Here is a 19,300-nt window from a genome sequence, read left to right as displayed (position 1 = left end):
TGATCAGATAATGCCATTTCTTTCTCAATATTATAATTGCAAATGTGTTTCAGAAGCCTAACTCTCTTATTTATGTGTCTATTGATCTTTATTATCACACACAAAAAAATCATTCAGTACCTAGGACAAAGCGAATGAAAGACTACACTATTAGTAGGTGTGATTTATATAACAACTTTTAGACTCAATGAGTTTTTTTTCCCAAATGGTAATTAAAATGAATTTATTTATAAAGGAGATATATGTACATTATAATTCTAAGGATTTTTTATACTAGAAATATCAAAGTATTTTTTTATTTAACTTGAAAAACCCATTATGAATATGGATATCAAGGAAATTCACATTCAAGATTAAATTTTATATTGCCATACATTTCTAATCATACATCATTTATCTTTTAAGCCATGGTTATAGAAATATAGTATGAGAGTGTACTGATGAAATAACTACATTTTTGGCTTAATTCCCTGTAACTTCAAATAGTATTATGATTTTACTCTGATAAAAACAAGATCCAAACTCAGTCCTTCTGTTTCTTTAAGAACTCAATTCTCATGAGCAACACTGTACAGGTAGGAGATCATTGTGTCGATTATTAAAACTTGTTTTTCTCTAGCAATATTCCAGTCTTTTGACTACAATTGTGTTTCAGGACACCTGAAAACTATAAATTTGGATATCTTAAATATGACAGAAAGATAAAGAAGGTCTTCAGGTAAACACGGTTTCGAATCACACTGCCATTGAAGCTCTGCTCTGAACACCAGAAACTCTGCTAGTTTGGGAAAGTCAGTCTTTATATGCAATTGAGGTTTTGTTTTCCTTCCAAACGTTCCTTTACCAATTTTTCCAAAGAGAAAAGATGCTCATCTACATCTTCGGGCACGAGATTCCTAATAGAATTTGCAAGTTCAAAAAGATATTCCGTGTTTCTTCCGCTTGGGCCGGCTGCATTAAAAATTTGTTCAGCAATGTCTTCCAGAGGAGCAGGACCAAGATAATTAGGGTTCTCGCATGTTCCGATATATAACAACACGCTGAATGGTTTTGTTGTGGGCTCTTTCGGATAAAAAATGACTGTTTCATTCCTGTAACCTCCTTTTTCTCTGAAGTCCAGGTAGGCTTTTACCTCTTCTTCCTTTCCTATTGGCAATTTGTAGGCAACACCCCATACACAACCCTGTTGAATTTGAAAAGAACATATGCTTTAAAATGTACAAGGTTAATGAAAATAACTATGTGTATGCTTTAGGAAGATAGCTTGTATATTTTTAGAAGTGCAGTTTTGATTAACTTAAAGTGCACTGAAGAGGTACATACTAATGATGATCAACATTTTAAATCATTAATTCTGAATAATATGTGTCAGAATATAGTTGGCTAGTTTATCTTTGTTTACATTTTCTAATTAAGCTTGTCTTTCAACAGATGGGACTGAATTGAAAACTGTCAATCTTTCAATTGGTTATTAAAAGTATAGTTTTAAAGCCTTAAATGGATACCTGTGTGGGTGCTTCAAAAAGTTGGTGGGAAAGTGAATAGAAGTTTCCCATGAACTTTGTGAAGCCCTGTCCACCCACCCTCCCACCCCCCCCACTCCACCTCTGTGGTAGTGCCACTGACCCCAAGCTGTTTGATAGAGCATACTAGTAGTCATCGTTGGTCCTCCTAGCTCAGCAGATACCCCGTTGAGTAATGGGGTGCCATCTGGGAAAACGCTGACACCCATGCTCTGTCAGCTCGAACTGACACCTTATCTTTTTTTTTTTGTATGTCATGCTAGAAGGGTTCTGTTTTAAAAGCTCTCTGTAATAAAGCAATTCATTTTATTTTATTCCTTTCTCAGCTGACTAAACTTTCAAATATCCTTTGAAAATTATTTATCCAGAAAAAGAAATGGCAGCTCTTTGTGGAGAGAACCCATGAACAAAATTCTCCAAACCAAAGAAACACCTATGTACTTTGGCTGCAAAGAACTTGAAATTTTGCTTGTTAAAACTGTGTGTTGTAAGAGGACTCTTAAGTTTATAATAGAGATTTTTTGAAAGTTTTAATAAATGTTAGGTCCTTACACATCTTCTGGACTGAATGAAAATGCTATAGAAACAAGTATTATTTGCTTCTTAAGTGTTTATTTAGGAGTTATAGTTACTAGTTTAAAACCATTTTAATGATGCTTTTTCTAGTGTAAATTATGAAAGCATTTCCTAATCGAAACTGTTATGCATCTGCTGTTACTAGATGCTGACTTCTATATATCAAAGGTTTTCTCCAAGTTATGCCTTTCATTATTTGAATTGTATTGCAATAAAATGATAGAAAATAAAGTAGTTTAAAAAACAGGATTAATAGGCAAATAAAAAGTTTTTTTTCCAGTACTCTAAACCGATTTAAAAGGTATACCATACCACACAGATGCTAATGATGAAATTGAGCAAGAAGGAGAGAATTCTTGTCTGGGTCTCTCCTGAAAATATCTGCTAGCTAAAGCGAGGCGTGCTTTAAAAACTCCAAGTTGATTCTTAATGCTAATCTTGCTTCACAAGTGTGGTCCAGTATCCTCAGAGGGTGCTATATATGCATATAAACAGACTCACTAAAACAAACAAACAAACAAACAAACAAACAAAAAAACAACCACCCAAAACCGGCATGCCATTTGGTTTTACTTTGTTCTTGACCCTGTATCCCGCAGCTTGTCCCACTGTCTTCCATTTCCTACATTGGATGAAACAGCGAATTCAGAGAGCTATTGTAGACCTAGGGTGGGTCAAGTTGCTTGTCAAGCCTATTCACAAAGCTCTCCGGTGTCACAGACTGAGAAAAAAGCTCTTAACATTTACACATGTAAAGACTGTACAAAGAGAATGATCATACCATACCCCAGGATCTTCAACAAGAGTCACAACTCTTCCAGGCTGTTTTAAAAAAAGTGAAAACAAAAAAAAAATTTTTTTCTGAATTAAAGTTCATTAAGTAATTGAGCATTAGTTAATGTTGACATGGAGTATTTTATGTACATTTGCTCCTAGTAAGCATTTCTTTAAAGTGAATTAAGAAAATCTACCTTATGGAAGATAATTATGGCCTTTCTAAAAGATTTCCATCATACTATGTTCACCAAAAACGGACATATTAAGAACATACTAATAATTTAAGGCAAAGAAAGGCAAATGAAACAGTAGATAATTCAAAGTTGCTATAGTTTTCTTAGGGAATGAAACATAGCATTCCAGGAAGCTTTTTCCTTAGGGAAGTGGTTCTCAAACTTTAACATGGACAAGAATTACCTGGAGGGGTTGAATTTGCATCTGTAACAAGTCCCTCTGTGTTGGCAGTAATAGTACTGGCTTGGAGCACATATTCTGAGAAACCATCGTTATCAAGGAATATGAAACAAGAGAAATGCCCTCATCTTCCTATTGATCAAGTGGTTCTTAACCTTCCTTTTGCCGTGGCCCTTCCATACAGTTCCTCATGTTGTGGTGACCCCCCCCCAGCCATAAAATTAATTTAATCGCTACTTCATCACTGTAATTTTGCGGCTGTTATGAATTGGGCAACCCCTGTGAAAGGGTCCTTTGACTCCCAAAGGGGTCGTGATCGACAGATGGAGAACCACTCTAGAAATGGTAATGGGTGCCATAGGGTAGGCGCTTTCCTTTTTACATTCATAATTGAAATTCACATTGCCCTGTTGGGGGGTAATGTTAGAACTGGCCTGTTTAAAGTTCCTTCTATGTGGTCAGTTAGACCACCTGGCATTCTAGAAAATTTGATTTTTCTAGTTTGTTAACTCAACCAACAGTTATGTGGTTATTATTTAAATATTTTCAAAGAATAAAGAAAAAACTAGCATAAAAATAAGTGATTTTATATCTTTCAATTTGAGATTGGAATGAGACTATTACCAAGGCAAAGCAAACTTTGTTTTTTCATTTTAAAGGGTGACAAAACAATCTGTTTATAAATTGAAAATCTTAAGAAAAAGTTGGGACTTGGAATATATTTTAATTGAAACAACAAAGGTGACTTAAGTCAACCATTGCAAACTTTTCTTTCTAGAATCCCTACTTGGTAACATCAGTGAGAATTGTGAATTTTAAGCCAATTTTACCCACTTTTATGTTAGTGGTCTGGGACATAGTAGGCTTGGATCATTTCAGTTATGTGGGTCATCTTTGTTGCTATATCATTGTCATTTTTGCCCATATGTGTGGTGTTTCATACTCAAGGAACACACAGAATGATGATGGATTATGATTTCTCATTTCACTATGTATTCCTATGTTAGTTTCTTATTTTAGTGGTTGTATAAACAGTCTGCCAGTGAGGAACTGAAATTTAAACATTCTTGTGTTATTGGACACTTAGAGTTCTGACTTTTTATATGAGATAATGCTAAATGAAGTTGTCTATGAATGTATGAAGTGTAAGGACAGGTGGAATTGAAAGATAATGTTATCCACAGGTATTATCACATAAATACTATTTTCTGGTTCTTTAAATCTAGTTAAAAACACCAACACATCAGATGCTAGTGATAAGCGAGAGAGTTCTAATAATCATGTAAGTATTGTCACATTACTTTCAACTTCAGTCAGTAGTGAAGTGTCATTATTTTTGACTCACAGCAACCCTATGTGACAGAGGTCTGTCAGTGTTTCCTAGGCAGAAATATTTTGGGAACAGCTCACAGGAGTGTTTTCCATGGAGTGTCCAATGGGTTTGAATTGCTGAGTTTTAGGTTGACAGCCACAAGCTTACCCATTGTGCTGCCTGGGCTCCTTTCATAGTCAGTTACCCAAACAGAACAAAACAAAAACTCACGGATTCCATCCCAAATCATAGTAACCCTACAGTAAGAATCCTGGTGGCCAGAAAGGAAGAGGAATCTTTGGCAAAATGGCATCATGACCCATGATTGATGAGTGGGGGTCAAACTCACCAGCTGCTCTGCGAGAAAGATGTTGCAGCCTATGTCCTAAAGTAAAATGTCCAGGCAGGAAACCCTACGGGGCAGTTCTTAGCCAGGGATGGTTGCTAGGAGTTGGAACTGCCTCAGTGGCAATGTGGTTTTGGTGACTGAGCAGCAGGTAATCTGTGTCCTAAGTTTGAAGGGAGGATGAGTGTGGTGAAGTGTATTATATGCAAGTTAAAGGGGGAGGAGGAAGACTGCGTAAGAAATGTCAGTGATCCAGTGGCAAGTTCTGCTTTCCACTACCTGACCCCCTGCATTCAGCCCAGATACTAATTCTTGTCAGTTTTATCTTCCCACTCTTTTGTGTTTGGTTCTTCTCTGTCCTCATGTAGCCTCTTTGAGAGATTTCTCTGCCTGCCTCTAGTTTTGTTTTCTTTCAATCTGTTCTTTTCATGGCCCCAGAATGATTTTCTGGTACGAAAACTGGGCCAGCTGCTCCAAGATTTCAAACTCTTTGGGTTGTGATAGTCCAAAATAAACACTTCTGGCTTAAACAGAACTGCATTTCTTACCATTTCTCCTCCAAGTTGTACTAAATTATTGATAAACCTTACAAGTGGTTCCTATTTTTAAATATCTGGTGCCCACTGTGGAATGACTAGATTATCATGCAGCCATTCCCTTTGTAAAGCCTCCGCTCTGAGTTCCCAGGTAGAGGCCTGCTGCTGCTTTTCATTTCCCTTTAGCACCTCTCATGCATGGTGCTGTTTGCTTAGAGGTTTCCCATGTATGGAACTGTTGAAAGGAGGAGGGTTAGTGAAGTCCTGGACTTGGGGTGGCGGCAGTTGGAAAAGCTACAAGGATATAAGGATGGCTTGTAAGGGAGTCATTTTAACAGAAAATAAAATGGGTTCCCAGGACTCCTGATCAATTTATGTGGAAATATTTTCTAAAATTTAAACTCTTTACCCCTACACAATGTTATGGAAAAACAATGTAAGATTGTAAATACACTAAGTGCATTTGGGTGGGGGCACTGGAACTGAAAAAATGAGTCTTTAAAGTAAATGCGGTTGGAGGATGCTGTAACATATCTGAATCATGATGGGCGTTTTCCTGTAGTAATGATTAATGTTTCAGATCTAGAAGTGGAAGAACTAGGGATTAAAAAATGGTTCATGATTGTCTGTTATATTAAACTGCTATTTTTTGAAATTGTAATATACTCTATTTGATGCTTGACAAAGGTTTCACTTAAAAAAAAAACCCAACCTTATTGTGAGAAGCTGACAATGAAATATATAGTATAAAAGTGATGCTCAATTAAACTTAAGAAATTGAAGATTAATGAATCTGAAAACAAAACTAATTTAATAAAGCAAGTAGGTTCAGTATTTTTCCTACAAATATCACATCGCACTATGTGGAAATTGGCCAAACACTTGTTTACTAACATCTCATTATTATGTTAAATATTATGTTAAATTATGTCATTATTATGTTAAATACATGATGCACACGATAACTAATAACAACATAATTTGCTATGAAAAACCCTGATACAGCAGATTTGCCATTCTTATTTGCTTAATATTTCTACAGTCTAAAAAAATACTTCTATAGTCTCTTGTGTTCTTGTTCTCAGACAGTTAACATTTATATAAGACTGGTAAGGTATTATAATGAATAAGTACTTTATAAGATATCAGTATACTTAGACAGAGTTTAATACTTAAATTTCCCATGAGGGAATTTTAAATTTAAGTGAAAATAGACATTAGCTTCTATAGCTCTTTCTCCTTTTATGTTATGTACTCTTGTATGACTTGACAATTGCTTGTCCTCTTTTGTCCCTTCAATGTACTTATCTTGATGTGCTGAGTAATGAACACATTTTGGTTGACTGGGATAAATATGCTACTGCATATAATAAATACTTGTTAACTAAAATTAGAGCTTTGAGTGAAGGCTTTTCTCTTTAGAATGGCAATTTTATGTGTCCACATCTAAACTTTCTGCCCCAGTCACTTCCCCCTTGTTAAGTCACTCTGCCCATCATCATTTCAATAGGCCAGGATACCTTAATGCCCACCTCTTAACTGAGCAACCCTAGTTGAGATTGGCTTTTTAACCCTGGTTCTTTTCAAGATTTCAATCATGCCCCTTTATGAGTAGGTGCAAAGTGCTCTGAAGCCTTTATCCCTTCTCCTTTCTATACTTTCTAGGTATTTATTTCAGAAGAACACGTTCTTGGGTGTTTTTTTTGGCTTTTCAATGATGTGTTTGGCTCATTATTCATTTACCTTACAACTAAACCCAAGCCCCTGTCATCAAGTCATGCTAACCCTGTCAGACACAGTGAAATGGCCGTGAGGTTTCCATGACTATGAATCTTCACTGGGGCAGACAGGCTCAGCTTTATCCTGCACTGGCTAATGGTTTGAACTGCCCACCTTTTGGTTAGCAATCCAGTGCTTAGCCCATGGTGCCATAAGGGCTCCTTTATTTTATAAATACAGTAATAAAATAATAAAGCCTATATAAGGCTTAACAGGATGTTTCAGAGAACAATTAACCAAAACAAGTTTCCCGTTAAATGATTACATATCCCAGACTTAGGAGTTAAGGGAGTTAAAGTTAGTTATTTCCCAACCAACAACACAGGCTGCCTTGAATAAGCAGTGGTGTGTTCCGTTCTTTGTATACGTGTACTAAAATGAGTATCTTGGATAGTTGGCTGAAAAATAGATTGACAAATTTCATACTAATTTAAGGACAGACACCAAGAAAGTAACATTACAATAATGCTGGGTCTACTGGTTTGGAACTTCTTTTATATATTTGTTAATATCTGACAACCAAAATGATCAAGTAAGCTCCTTTGGTAACTAGAGATAATTTTGGAAACGAGGTCCTTTGTGACCTTAGGGTGTCAATTAATTAAAACCTTTGGAAAGCGTTAAGGAAATTCCTGAACTCAAACTAGAGTGCCGATCCAAAGCAAACTGTAGAAAAGCCACCAACCACATTTAATTGCTAAAAAGCTGAATTTGCAAACTGATTTTAGTATGTAAACCCCCATGGTGACACGAAGTTTGGTTTTTTTTTTCTTTTTCTGGGAACAAAAGTTGCCACTAAAAGGGCCGCCCGCCCAGCATTGCCAGCCCGGTGGGAGAGCGTGGGAGCCTGTGGCCGAGCGAGTCCATCCCCCTCTGACCAGGGTCTCCAGCGGCTGGGGAGTGCCCCAGGCTTGGGAGAAGCGAGGGCACTGGTGGCCGAGGAGGGGGCCCGAACGTAACAGCTTAACACCCCCACACCCTGTGCGCGCCGCCCCTCGACACGTGGCAGTGGGTCCTGCGACGGCGTGGGAGTTGGGAAGCGGGGCCCCGGGGGCAGTGGGCGTGGGGCTGGCTGGAGTCTCACCTTGCCGGGGACCCCGCGGTGGTCCGTGCTCCCCTGCCAGAAGCGTCGGCTGTAGCCTGTGATATACCCGACCAGTTTGTCCTGATAGGGGAAGTCCACCTTCCATATCAGGGACCCGTAACCAAAAACCCACATGCTTTCTTAGCTTCTCTGCTGAGGGGGCCGTCTAGCGGTGGTCTCGCTCCGTCGTGAAGTCCCTGACAGCGGTCTCCCTGAAGCAAGCAACCGGCTGCGCGAGGCGCAGGCGCAATGGCTGCATTGTGCCGGGCCGCAAAGGTTGCTGGGACTTGTAGTACGAAGAACGTTTTCATACTCTGTCGTAGTCAATACTGTTTTTTTTCCGTCGTTAAAATTTAAGAGGAATTGACCTTCCTCTGTGTCTTAATCAAAGAATCCACCTGCAAGCTCCATAAATCAACTCAAGCGAAGAAACGATTCTGGTTCTCCGGTGCAGAAAACTACATTACTCACAATGGCTTTTTGGCGCTAGATGGCCGGACTCTGCTTTTTCCTAATGGGGGCGGGAATGACAGGAGAAAGGCGGAAGCGGTGGTTGAGGCGCCCTGTTTGGGAGAAGCGATGTAAGTTCGTGCAGTTGGTACGTAGACGTTTTGTTCTGCTTTGAAAATTAGATTTCTGCCCACAGAGCAGTTGCCAGAGGAGCGCAATATATTTGTTTACAACAATTTTTTTTTTGCCTTGGAAAAAATAAACTGTTGACTAGAGGAGACCGTTCACTTCCATTAGAGTTACCTATGGTTTCAGTATAAAGTGTTCATATTTTAAAATTTTACCTACGAAATGACCTTATTTATATTTAGCATTCTCAGCTGCTCACTCCGCAAAGGAAAGGCAGAGAAAGGGTTCTTGAAAGACTTTGGAAGCTTCCTGAAATTGTATCGAAAACTTGAGGTGTGTACATCTTTATTTTATTTAAGTATTGAAGTTCACTCTAATTCGACTTTCCAGGAGCTTAAAAAAATTTTTTATTGGGGGCTCCTCAGTTCTTACCACAATCCATACATCCATCCATTGTGTCAAGCACATTTGCACATAGGTTGCCATCATGAATTTTCAAAACATTTTCTTTCTACTTGAGCCCTTGAAATCAGCTCAGTTTTCCCCCCTCCCTAACCCTTCCACCCTCATGATTAATTTTTTTTAAAGGAGAAACTAGCTTTCCTAGTTTACTCAAGCGATCAAGGGCACCATCTGCTGGCGTATGCCTTACCAAATCACCATATCTTTTTGAGGATTTCTAATATTTCAGTTTTTGGTCTCATAAGAGAATACTGCTATAACATGCAGTTTTACAAGGGTTTTCAGAATATTTTTCTTGTTCTTAAAATCAGCAGCAAATTCTGTTACAAAGGAAAACAGTTACTTTAAGAACAAACAGATGGCTTGACTTCTCCAGGTGTCTGTTTTACTTCTATCGGTTATTACATGCCTGGGATAACATGCATGCAGAGAAAGCACACAACAAAAGCAAAAGACAACATTGTCTGATAAAGTGCTGGAAGTTGAGTGCATCCTTTTGGAAGGTACTCAAAATGTGACTGGGGAAGAGCATGGATCTAGGAAAATTGGAAGTAATTGAAAATATAGAGGTCTAGGCAAAGACCTGTACCTATGCAAATATATATATGAGGATGGGGAAATAGATCTATGTGCCTATATTTATAGGTTTAGTATTAAGGTGGCGGAAGGACATTGGGCCTCCACTCAAGTACTCCCCCAATGCAAGAATACTTTCTTCTATTAAATTGGCATTCTCTGATGCTCACCCTCCCGACACAACCGCTGAAAGACAAAGCGGGTGAACAAGCAAATGTGGGGAAGAAAGCTGATGGTGCCCGGCTATCAAAAACTGATATAGCATCTGGGGTCTTAAAGGCTTGCAGATAAACAAGCGGCCATCTAGCTCAGAAGCAACAACGCCCACATGGAAGAAGCACACCAGTCTGTGCGATCACGAGGTATCGAAGGGATCAGGTATAAGGCATCATCAGAAGATAAAAAAAACATTTTACCAGAGTGAATGAAGGGGGAAGTGCAGAGTGGAGACCCAAAGCCCATTTGTCGGCCACTGGAGATCCCCTTGCAGAGGGGTCTAGGGGAGATGAGTCAGTCAGGGAGTGATGTAGCACCGATGAAGAATACAGCTTTCCTCCAGTTCCTAAATGCTCCCCCCTCCCGCCAACTATCATGATCCGAATTTTACCTTGCAAGTCTGGATAGAGCAGAGGATGTACACTGGTGCAGATAGGAGCTGGAGGCACAGGGAATCCAGGGTGGATGATACCTTCAGGACCAGGGGTGTGAGTGGCGATACTGGGAGGGTAGAGGGAGAGTGGGTTGGAAAGAGGGAACCGATTACAAGGATCTACATGTGACCTCCTTGACCTCCTCTCTGGGGGACGGACAACAGAAAAGTGGGTGAAGGGAGACGTCGGACAGGGCAAGATATGACCAAATAATAATTTATAAATTATCAAGGGCTCATGAGGGAGGGGGGAGTGGGGAGAGAGGGGGGAAAAAGAGGACCTGATGCAAAGGGCTTAAGTGAAGAGCAGATGCCTTGAAAATGATGAAGGCAAAGAATGTACAGATGTGCTTTACACAACTGATGTATGTATGGATTGTGTTATGAGTTGTATGAGTCCCTAATAAAATGTTTTAAAAAAAGAAAATGCAGTGGAACACATAAAGATAAATATTGTAGGTACTACTGAACTGAAATGGACTCAAAGAGTTCTTAAAACTTACTATGAAGATCCAAGACTACAGACTATACTTTAGGTTACTTGAGAAACTGAGAGGAAACAAAATTCCTCACTGGAAAAATAGACAATATCATGACTAATGAAGAAAATTTTGAAATTACTGAGGATTTCGTTTTACTTGGATACACATTTAACTTCCATGGAAGCAGCAGTCAAGAAATCAAACAAAATATTGCTTTTGCTAAATCTAGTGTAAAAAGACTTCTTTCAAGGGTTACAAGGCAAAGATGTCACTCGCAGGATGGTTAGGTGCCATCTAGTAACAACCCTATACATAACTGACAAACATGACCTGGTTCTGGGCCATCCTCACAGTTATTGTTTGAGCCCATTGTTGCAGTCACTGTTTCAATCAATTCATTTTGCCGAGGGTGTTTTCTGGTACAAAAGAGACCCCTTCTCAAATATCCTCTGAGGAGAAAAGAAGCACGAAGACAGCAATACCGACGCAGACACATCATCTGGATGAGGGAGGCCACCAACACGCCTTTAACCTCCCTGGCGGTAATCCCGAGTGGCTTGTTAACTGTTAGAAGAAGTTTATCATACCTGGAATGTCTACTAGAGAGATTAAAATGAGTAATTTCTTAAGAATTACAGGCCTCCAATATAAAACAAGTTTTATGCAAAACAATGTACCGCTTTGTGTGCAAAATTACTGACATAATTAGACGGCCAGGGAGATTAAAATGGCATCGGAGGATTCACAGTTGGGAAACCAGATGAATAAGTCATGGAACAAAGGGCAAATTTGTGGTTGGTGGCAGATTGGTGCATCACAGTTATAGGTGAGACAACAGAATCAGGAACAGGACTATGATTAATTGGGACACATACTTCGTTAGTGGAGTTTACAAAATTGATCCAGGGGCCTCTGACCACGGCAGTCAGGGCACAACTGATTTAAGACTCATGACTATGGGACCCCCTGTACTGTCCCCAGTACGATGACCTCTATCAAGGATATACCCAAGCAAGCCCCTAAGAGAGACTGCCCCTTCCTGAGTGGAGGTCATGTTTTCCAGTGCCTTTTGACAAGGGCAAGGATGTCCACACCCTGGTTAAAGATCAGAAAAAAATTCAGTGGAGGTTTAATCTATTTGAGGACCCTACTCGTGGATTTTGGGCTGTCAGGGTGGTCCTTAACTGTTTCCAAACTGGGGCGGTTAGAACTTAAGCTCTGTTACAAGGGTCTTCTCGTTTTTCACTGACCCGCTACCAAACATGACATTGCTCTCTCGGGACTGGTCCCTCCCAATAACACGTCCAAAGTATGTGAGAAAGTCTTGCCATCCTTAATGCTGAGGAGCATTTTCGTCGTATTACTTGTTCTTCACCCAGTCCCTAGTATGTTAAATATTCTTCACCAACACCACAATTCAGATACATCAATTTTTCCTTAATCATTGTCCAGTTTTCACATGCTTTATGAAGTGATTGAAAATACCATGGTTTAGTTCAGGCGTCCTTTAATCTTCAAAGTGATCTCTTTATTCTTTAACACATTTTTTTATTTCTTACCTGTGGCTCCATGACTGCTCTGTAGATCCGAGTAAAATGAAATCCTTGACAAGATCTGATGAGTTCAAACTGCTCACCTACAAACTCTCAGACGCACTGCCACCAAGTCGGTTCTGACCCAAAGTGACCTCATAGAGCAGATTAGAACTGTCCTTTTGGGTTCTGAAGGCTTTAAATCTGTGTGACTGCCTCATCTTTCTCCCATGGCGTGGTAGGTTTGAATTGCTTACCTTGTGGTAACAGCTGACCACTAAAGCTATAAACAAATTCTTGGGGCTGTACACATTGTTAGTAGTTAAATGGCCATCACAGCATAGTGGAGTGGTCATTATAGGTTTATTTATGCAGAGCTCCAGTGAATTGTACTTTGATGAGACATGAACAGGAGAAGCTTTCCAGAGGGAATTCCTTAACCTTTCCATAGGAGGGAAGAAAGAACACTTTAAAACTTGCTTGACAGCTTTATTTAAAAATCATCACGAACACTAATTCGCCAGAGAGATAGAGACTTCCAGGTTTAGGCTCGAGAGCAGCAGGAGCTGTGGCATGGCAGGTCAGCTGCCCCACTGTGGGCTCTTGCTTGGCAGTCATGTGTGAGATGCTGGAGAGTAATGCCACATGTGATCTGCCCATCTCCAGGAGGGAAGTGTTGTCTTACTGACGCTAGTATTTTCTTTCTGACTTGTCTTCTAGACCGATCAGAAGAATGGATTTTAGAGAGGCTTACTCCAACACATGCTCTGCCGTTGGACTTGCCACCAGGGAAGGAAATGTCAAAGTCTTAAGGAAACTGCTCAAAAAGGGACATAGTGTTGATGTTGCTGATAACAGGGGATGGATGCCAATTCACGAAGCAGCTTACCACAACTCTGTAAAGTGTTTGCAGCTGTTAATTCATGCAGGTAAAGTAAATTTGAGGAGTAGGAAGGCTGGGCATACAAAGTAGACCAGCAAAATATTAAAAAGAGAAAAAGTTAACATGATTTGCTAAGAATATATTTTCTGGCTTTCCTGTAATCATAAAACAAATGTCTGACATTTTTACTGAGGGTGGTCAAAATGCCTGCCTTGGATGACATCAGTCTGGTGTTGTGGTTGAACATCTGTACATGGTGCCCTTTATGTGGAGGTGCCTGGTCTCTTTGTATTGCCTGAGCTAGGTGATGTGGCAAAAGTAATCTGTTGTTTTATCTTAAACATTAGAGAGTCACTGGTCGTATTTATCCTTTCTTCCGTTCTCAAACGAAAGCAGTGTTGTTGAAATTAAGGGTGTGCTTTTTTTGACTTAAACCCCCCACCCCCCAGTTTTTTCTTTTATTATTTTTTTTAATTTTAGGAAATTGTACAATTACTTAGGTTTTGTATTTATAGTACATATTCTTTCCATATCCTTCAGGAGCCTATAAAATACATTTTAAACTGTATTGTTTTCTTGGTCAATAGATTCAGAGACAGTGGGCACAGCAGGGGCTTTGGGATCCAATGAGATATGGGTGTAAATCTTGGTTCTCTCCTTATTGTTGAATAATGAAAAACTGGTCCGTGGACATCTGACCTCTCTAAGTTCAGGAGGGGAAGGAGCAAAAATCAAGATCAGCAACCCAAGGCTAGTGGTTATGAGGCACGTTTCCTCTCTCCAACCTTTTTACCAGTGTGAACACCAACCCAAACCTCCCAAAACACCTCCACTCCTCTACTGGGCGTGATAATTCTCTGCAGTGGCCACACCGAACTGACAGAACACACTCCTGGTTATAGGTTTATTAGGAAAGTAACAGGTTCCTCTTTTCTGGTCTAGAATAACTCTGGGTATACTTCTTCAATCAGGACATCCTCTTCTCAGTCCTGCCCCACAGGCAAGCCTCCCTCAGGCCCTCTGCACCTTGGTCTAATCTCTGGCCTGGTCCAGGGCAAGTATTGCAGAGCCTGAAGCTCTACCTGTAAGCACTTGGAACCACCCCATTCTTAGGTACGTATGTCCACATAGGCATACCACTTTCCACCACTCTAAGTACCACTAATACCTTGGCTACACCATAGAGTCTCTTGCCTGGATTGCTGCAGTAGTTTCCCAGAAGGTCTCTCTCTTTTTGCCCTTGCTCCTTCCCGATGCCACCGCAATGGAGTTTCAATACAGTAAAGAGATTTAAAAAACATGCATAAGTCATGATCTTTCCTGCTCAGAACTCTGTAATACCTTCCCATTTTTTCTGACTTAAAGTGCTGTTATATAATTATTTCCTAGTACTGTTATATAATTTAAATATAACGATTCCCTTAACATTTTGTTTGTCCTAAAATTGAACAATTTTAAGTCAAATCCCAGTGAATCCCTTAATGCTTGTGCAATGCACAAGCATGGCTATAGGAGAATTCTTTGAAGTGAATGGGGTGATCTGAAAAGTATACAAACTTGAGCAGCTGATGAACAGCCACTTGCTCTCAGCCTGACTCCGATTAGACTAGTGTCATGATCCAGAGGGTCTCCCCTGGCTGATTTATTTCTAAGTGCGCCACCCAGCCTTTCTTCTTAGGCATCTCTGGGTGGACTCAAACGTCAAAGGCCTTTGGCAGCCAGGTGCTTAACCATTTGCATTACTCAGGGACTTCTAAAATAATAGCGGATATGCGCGATTGTCTGCTGTGTTCACTAGGATTCTTTCCGGAATAATGGCAAGTCAGTATCAACAGAAGCAAACATAGCACACCCCATGTAAATACATAGGGAGCAGCAGGTCTCGTTAGGCAATGCCAACTCCGAGATTCAAAATGCAGGCTTCCTGACACTGGTGGCCCCTTTCTAAAGTTCTGCCTTCCTGTATTGGTTTTATTCTCAGGCAGGCTAACTTTTTAGAAGTTCCAAGTTTACCTCATCTTTTAGAAGAGCTCTTTGTATACTATGGATGTTAATCTGTTGCTGTTACACGTGTATCACATAGTTTGAATAAGTTTTCCTTAATCTTTTAATTTTATATGGCATCTAATTTCTTTGTAATGCATTCAGTCCTCTTCCTCCCAACCTACTTCTTTCCTTAGCCTGTAAAAATGTTGCAGTCTCTCCTGCATAAGACTTGCCTGAGATTTTGTCATATAGTGAAATTCTATATATGTGGAAATAATTTTATCTTAAAATTTTTTGGTGGATTCCTAAATAAATTAAAAAACAAACAAACCATAGTGCCCCTGAAATCAAACCAAACCCACTGCCATTGAGTTGCTTCCAACTCATAGCAACCAAGTAGAACTGCCCCTTTGGGTTTGTGACGCTTTCATTCTTTCTGGGACAGACTGCCACATCTTATAGAGTGACCTGTGGGTTCCATTCATGCATGCCCATGGTGAAACCACGGGTCCTCAAGGCATAGTAAATGATATAAATTGTGTGAAGGGCTTGACTCCATAATGTACTTGAAATGGACATTGAATACCAGTTGTGATTGTTTGTTTGAAACACTGCCCAGTCCTGCATCCTTTTCACACCTGATGTGTTTGAGCCCCGAGTTGTAGCCACTTTGTCAATTCACAGTCCACCTCACTGAAGACCTTCCTCTTTTCCACTGACCTACTACTTCAACAAACATGACGTCCTTTTCCAGGGATGGGTCCTTCTGATGACATTTCTAACATAGGTGAGATGAAGTCTTGCCAGCTTTGCTTCTAAGGAACATTCTGCCTGTACTTCTTCTAAGGCAAATTTGTTTGTTCGTCTGCATTCTTGACCAACACCAAATCAGACACATTGATTCTTTCTCAGTCTTCTTTGTGATTGATTGATTGGCATATTTTTATTTTGATGGCACATTCTTCCTCAACTGTTCAGTTAGGGTTCTGGCTTTAATCTTTTACCTGTTTCTTCTACTTAAAAGGGGGCATTGATGGTTCCATGGTGAAACTTGCCTCTTGTATAGGAGGAACCTTGTTTGATTGCAGACACTCCTATGAGAATAGACTCATGTGTTTGCTGATGTGCTGGACAGGTTTTAGCAGAACTTCCAGATGAAGACAGACAAGAAAGGCTGGTGACCTGTTTTGAAAGCCAACCATTGAAAATGCTGTGTCGATCGCAATAACCTAATTCTTCATGGTGATGACACCCAAAACACTCTAAAACTCACTGCCACTGAGTCAGTTCCGACCTGCAGCCCCAATCGGACCAGGCCCAAGTGCGGCTGTGGGTCTCTGACTCTGTAGCTCTCTCTGGGAGTAGAATCTCTGGGAGTGGACAGCTTCGTCCTAGGAGGGGTGGCTGCAGCTCAGTGAGTAACCACAGTGTCACCAGACTCCGTAAGCATAGGGTCTTGCTGGTAGGTGCCACAGAGGCCATGGAGATGCCTAGTCACCAGACATTCCTTCCAGGCCTTGTATGTTTGAGCCCACTTTTTCAGCTATCATGTTGCCAGGGGTTAGGATTTGTAATACGTATTTTTGGGGGGATACGTCAATCCACAGCAGAGTACGTGAGGTTCTTCACGCAGTCCGGGCACATGGTAAGGAAGTGAACAAAGAATAAAGTCCTCATGGGTTAGCTTTAGCTCTTTGGGGTTTTGTAGAAAATGAATCTGCCGATTATCATTCAAAGGTGAACATTAAAAACAAGTCTGTGCTCTACTTAGCAGGTCTGCAAGTCTAGGGCTGTGGTGTCATTGGTAGAGTCGTAAGCCCAGCTGTTGGCACTGCTATACAGGCTCAGCTGAGACCGCCCCATCCTCAGAGGGACACAGAGGATGCATGCATAAGTGACTGTGAAGGAGTTGAAGGGCCATTGGGTTTGCCCATTCCGAAGTGTTGACTTCTTTTATCACTTCACCTTCTTTTGAGAAGGACAGAGGCGAAGCTATTACAAATAGGGAGCAACACGGTCTTGTTTTCAAGATGCCTTCCTCACAGGGAAAGGAAGAAAATGAGAGAGTGTTGGTTGATGGGCCAATACAAGAGAGTGGCTTTTAGTAAAACTCAAATCAACAAAGGTTGGCAGTTAATCATTGAAAGTTTCAAAGCCAGCTTACTGGGGGTCCTGAAAACTTTTATTATTGTGATATTTTGGAGACCAAACGTGTAATAATTGCGACAACGTATAAATATTATAATGAATACATAGCTGTTTGCATTTATAAGTGTTTTATTAAAATCAAAACCGCATACATAATTTTGTGGAACCACATTGAGGGTTGTCTGACTCTTTAATTCTTGTTTTACTGTTAGACTGCCTTAGCTTCAAAGATTTGAAGTAAATTTCTGAAAGTATAATTCAAATTATAGTACACCAAGCCAAGATCCCTCTCTGGGCTACTTTTTTTTTTTAACATTTTATTAGGGGCTCATACAACTCTTATCACAATCCATACATATACATACATCAATTGTATAAAGCACATCCATACATTCTTTGCCCTAATCATTTTCAAAGCATTTGCTCTCCACTTAAGCCCTTTGCATCAGGTCCTCTTTTTTTCCCCCTCCCTCCCCGCTCCCCCTCCCCGCTCCCCCTCCCTCATGAGCCCTTGATAATTTATAGATTGTTATTTTCTCTGGGCTACTTTCTTGGCACAGTTGTTTCAAATTAAATCAAATTTCTATGTGTATTTTTCTATAGCTAACATTTTCCAAAATCTAAATTCGATAGTGAACTCACTTTTGTATTTCTCATCCTGTTTGAGGCACCTTTTATTTACTTTACTTTGTAAATAATTGCCTAGTTGGTTTTATTTCCTTCTCCCTGAGATGGGTGTGTTTGTGGTTTTATGGATGTCAAATGATAGGAATATATTAGTTCACCGTTTAATAACTTTAACCTTTTCATGGTTGAATTATTTTCTGGTTTAAATTTTTGTTGATGCCACATGCTTGTTTGTTTGATGACACGTGTTTTGAGTAATGGGAGGCATGCTGAGATTAAGAGGGTACACTTTTTTGAGGAAATGTGGATTTTGATAGAATTATGTGGGATATCTGTGCCCCACTAGACTCTCCCAGCGTACCCTGGGTATGAGGTTGGCAGAGTGAGGCTTATTTCTTCACATGCACATAGTTACCCAGGTTCTGGCCAGTTAATAGCATGTACTACCATTGGGAAAGCAGCTTCCCACAAAACCCGAGAAGCTTGCTCGCTGGTCATTTTAATGACTTTTATTTATTCACGTATGGTGTTCTTGATGTCATCAGGTTTTCTGTCTTCAGTGTCAGTGCATCAACTCTGTTAAGATGTTCTTCAAGTTCTGGTGGGATACACTCAAGGTCATATCTTGACTTTGTGGGCTTGTTTTAATTTCCTTCAGCTTCAACTGGAACGTATATATGAGTAGTTGGTTGTCTGTTCTACAGTTAGCCCCTGGAAGAATCCTTCAGATTTTTAATCACTGACTTTAGTGGTTGTGGTGAAAGGAAATGAATTACTTGTGCCTCTTCTACCTATTTCTCTATACATCTCAGCCAAATGATTAGGTGGGGCCATGCAAATATGGTGTAGAGGACACTAACTTGGGGATTGCCCACTTTTGCCCTTCCCCTGGGTATGACAGTCACCTTAGAAGCAGGAACAGACTCTCATGACCGCCAAGAGAAGCGCCACAGTGGAGCATGTGTGAGATCCCTGCCTGAAGTGGTGGCGAGAGCAGAGGAGCTGCGCTACTGACACCATTAGGCAAAG

General features: G+C 40.2%; 2 protein-coding genes across 6 annotated transcripts in view; one reads left to right on the top strand and one right to left on the bottom strand.

The window, feature by feature from the left end:
• ASB3 (ankyrin repeat and SOCS box containing 3) overlaps positions 1 to 19,300 on the top strand; it is a 94,452-nt gene that overhangs the window by 8,447 nt on the left and 66,705 nt on the right. For 2 of the 4 annotated variants that reach the window (XM_075536020.1, XM_075536019.1), the window contains exon 2: positions 13,348 to 13,556. In XM_075536020.1, the coding sequence (XP_075392135.1) occupies positions 13,361 to 13,556 (196 nt within the window). In that variant the 5' untranslated portion in view covers positions 13,348 to 13,360. Of the gene's footprint in view, positions 1 to 8,787; positions 8,946 to 13,347; positions 13,557 to 19,300 lie in introns of those variants that run through there. The other 2 variants (XM_075536021.1, XM_075536022.1) reach the window with 2 other exon arrangements.
• CHAC2 (ChaC glutathione specific gamma-glutamylcyclotransferase 2) lies at positions 230 to 8,589 on the bottom strand. 2 transcript variants are annotated; one of them, XM_075535703.1, is made up of 3 exons: positions 8,348 to 8,446; positions 2,881 to 2,921; positions 230 to 1,183 (listed from the first exon to the last, which is right to left on the bottom strand). In XM_075535703.1, the coding sequence occupies exons 2-3, from the start codon at positions 2,881 to 2,883 to the stop codon at positions 800 to 802; spliced, it is 387 nt and encodes a 128-aa protein (XP_075391818.1). In that variant the 5' UTR covers positions 2,884 to 2,921; positions 8,348 to 8,446; the 3' UTR covers positions 230 to 799. The 2 variants fall into 2 exon arrangements, with proteins under 2 accessions (XP_075391818.1, XP_075391816.1); XM_075535701.1 differs by having other exon boundaries at positions 233 to 1,183; positions 2,886 to 2,921; positions 8,348 to 8,589.

The sequence above is a fragment of the Tenrec ecaudatus genome, chromosome 17 (genome assembly GCF_050624435.1).
Source record: "Tenrec ecaudatus isolate mTenEca1 chromosome 17, mTenEca1.hap1, whole genome shotgun sequence".
Lineage (NCBI taxonomy): Eukaryota > Metazoa > Chordata > Mammalia > Afrosoricida > Tenrecidae > Tenrec > Tenrec ecaudatus.
Note: the sequence above shows the minus strand (reverse complement) of the source record. Positions and strands in the feature narration are given on the sequence as shown.

Bases quoted from the DNA above. Each gene is read 5' to 3' on its own strand.
- CHAC2 (XM_075535701.1), bottom strand. From the start codon at position 8,482: ATGTGGGTTTTTGGTTACGGGTCCCTGATATGGAAGGTGGACTTCCCC. The intron at 2,922-8,347 runs GTGAGACTCCAG...TTTTTAAAACAG, and splicing joins ACCGCGGGGTCCCCGGCAAG to CCTGGAAGAGTTGTGACTCT. The intron at 1,184-2,885 runs GTATGGTATGAT...CAAATTCAACAG, and splicing joins CTCTTGTTGAAGATCCTGGG to GGTTGTGTATGGGGTGTTGC.